Source organism: Bos indicus, chromosome 9, assembly GCF_029378745.1.
Source record: "Bos indicus isolate NIAB-ARS_2022 breed Sahiwal x Tharparkar chromosome 9, NIAB-ARS_B.indTharparkar_mat_pri_1.0, whole genome shotgun sequence".
Classification (NCBI taxonomy): Eukaryota; Metazoa; Chordata; class Mammalia; order Artiodactyla; family Bovidae; genus Bos; species Bos indicus.
The window spans coordinates 70,879,782-70,881,981 of record NC_091768.1 but is presented as its reverse complement, the minus strand read 5'-3'; the positions used below and the strand labels follow the sequence as shown (position 1 = coordinate 70,881,981).

The 2,200-nt window shown below is 36.1% G+C and overlaps 1 protein-coding gene across 1 annotated transcript; it reads left to right on the top strand.

Moving 5' to 3' along the window:
- Positions 1 to 674: 674 nt before the first annotated feature.
- LOC139184836 (trace amine-associated receptor 8-like) lies at positions 675 to 1,700 on the top strand. Its single transcript, XM_070795630.1, has one exon. The coding sequence runs from the start codon at positions 675 to 677 to the stop codon at positions 1,698 to 1,700; it is 1,026 nt and encodes a 341-aa protein (XP_070651731.1).
- Positions 1,701 to 2,200: the final 500 nt, after the last annotated feature.

Below are 2,200 nucleotides of genomic sequence, written 5' to 3'. Positions count from 1 at the left end.
GGTAACATTATTGCCAAATACAGAATGAGGCTATTTTGGAACCGTTGAATTAAAATCGATTTCTTGGATGTTAAAATCGTGTTCTGATAAAGTAAAAGGGCACAGAGAAATATGTTTTGCAGAAAAACTTTTTAATTATAATCAACAAAGGTAAGTTTCTTTTCATCAGTCACACCTTACACTACAGGGATTGCTTGTGAGGAATTTATAATGGGCAAAGTTTATTGGCTGGCTTTCTAAAGCACCCTAGGTGTTAACGTTTCAGACAACATGAAGGCTGAGGTCCATTGAGAGGTGACTTTTTAAATGTGCAATTGTTGCATGTGATTATCCTTTGCAAGGAAGAAGTTCACAGGTGTAAAGGGCCAGGTATCTAAATTAAATTTCTTCAATTATTCAGATAATGTGATTTCTGAATAACCATAGTAGATTTGCTTAAAGTTAACTACTTATGAGATCTAGATAAAGAGAAATAATTATATAAACACAGAAGGAATAAATTTCAGAATTTTAAAAATTCTTTTAATTTCTTTACCTAACAAAATGGAAAATAGATATAATATGAGGAAGTTTTAAAAGCATTATTCAAGTATGCAGTTTTATTTATTTAATTTTCAGAATTGAACCATTTTTTCCGAAGGGCAGAAAAAAAGCAAGCATCCAACTGCAGAACCATGACCAGCAATCTTTCCCAACCTGATACCGTGCAGTTCTGCTATGAGAATGTGAACAGATCTTGTATTAAATCTTCCTACTCACCTGCATCTCGGGTGATTCTGTACACAGTGTTTGGCTTTGGGTCTTTATTGGCTATCTTTGGAAACTTCTTGGTGATGATTTCAGTTCTTCACTTCAAGCAGCTGCATTCGCCAGCCAATTTCTTGATCGCCTCTCTGGCCTGTGCAGACTTTCTGGTGGGAGTGACCGTGATGCCCTTCAGCATGGTCAGGTCCGTGGAGAGCTGCTGGTACTTTGGAGCCAGATTTTGTGCCCTTCACAGTTCCTGTGATGTGGCATTTTGTTACTCTTCTCTCTTCCACTTGTGCTTCATCTCCATTGACAGGTACGTTGCTGTTACTGACCCCCTGGTCTATCCCACCAAGTTCACGGTGTCTGTGTCAGGAGTATGCATCTGCATCTCCTGGATCCTGCCCATTGTGTACAGCGGAGCTGTGTTCTACACAGGTGTCAGTGACGATGGGATGGAGGAATTAGTAAGTGCTCTCAACTGTATAGGCGGTTGTCAAATTGTTGTAAATCAAGAATGGGTTTTGATAAGTGTTCTGATATTTTTTATACCTTCCCTCATTATGGTAATTCTTTATGGTAAGATTTTTATTGTAGCTAAACAACAAGCTCTAAAAATTGAAAATACTGGCAGCAAAGCAGAATCAGAGAGTTACAAATTGAGAGTGGCCAAGAGAGAGAGAAAAGCGGCTAAAACACTGGGGGTCACAGTAGTAGCATTTATGATTTCATGGTTACCATATACAATTGATATATTAATTGATGCCTTTATGGGTTTCATAACTCCTGCCTATATTTATGAGATTTGCTGTTGGGGTGCCTACTATAACTCAGCCATGAACCCTTTGATTTATGCTTTATTTTACCCTTGGTTTAGGAAAGCCATGAAAGTCGTTTTAACTGGGGGACTTTTTAATGATAGTTCATCAACCATTAGTTTATTTTCAGAATGAATGAGAGCACTAAGTTGAAATTTTAGGATTATTTTTAAAATTATGAATTTATGGTGAAATTAGACACAAAAAATGAATAAAGTCTTTCAAAATTGGGGAAATATTTATTTTTTTCAAGTTAGCCAGGAACAAAGTTGCAGGCAGGTGTTTTAATCATAAGATGTAAAGATATTTACATTGTAGAGATATTTATTGCACTAAATAATAAATGATAAAGTGCTTTACCTGTGTCACCTGTCTCAACACTCTGCACATGCTCTTACCACATGCACTTGTCTCTTTCCATTTCATTGAATCCTGAATCTCATTTTTCATTGTCAAATCTGTAATAATTTTCTCATTTATGCTCAACTTTCATATAGCTTTCAATGGTTCTTTTTTCTCAGTCTTTTGCAACATTGTATTATGTTACTAGGGTTGTCATGACAAAGTATCAACACATGGAGTGGTTTAATCAACAGAAATTATTTTCTCCTAGTTTTAGAGGTTAGAATTCCAAG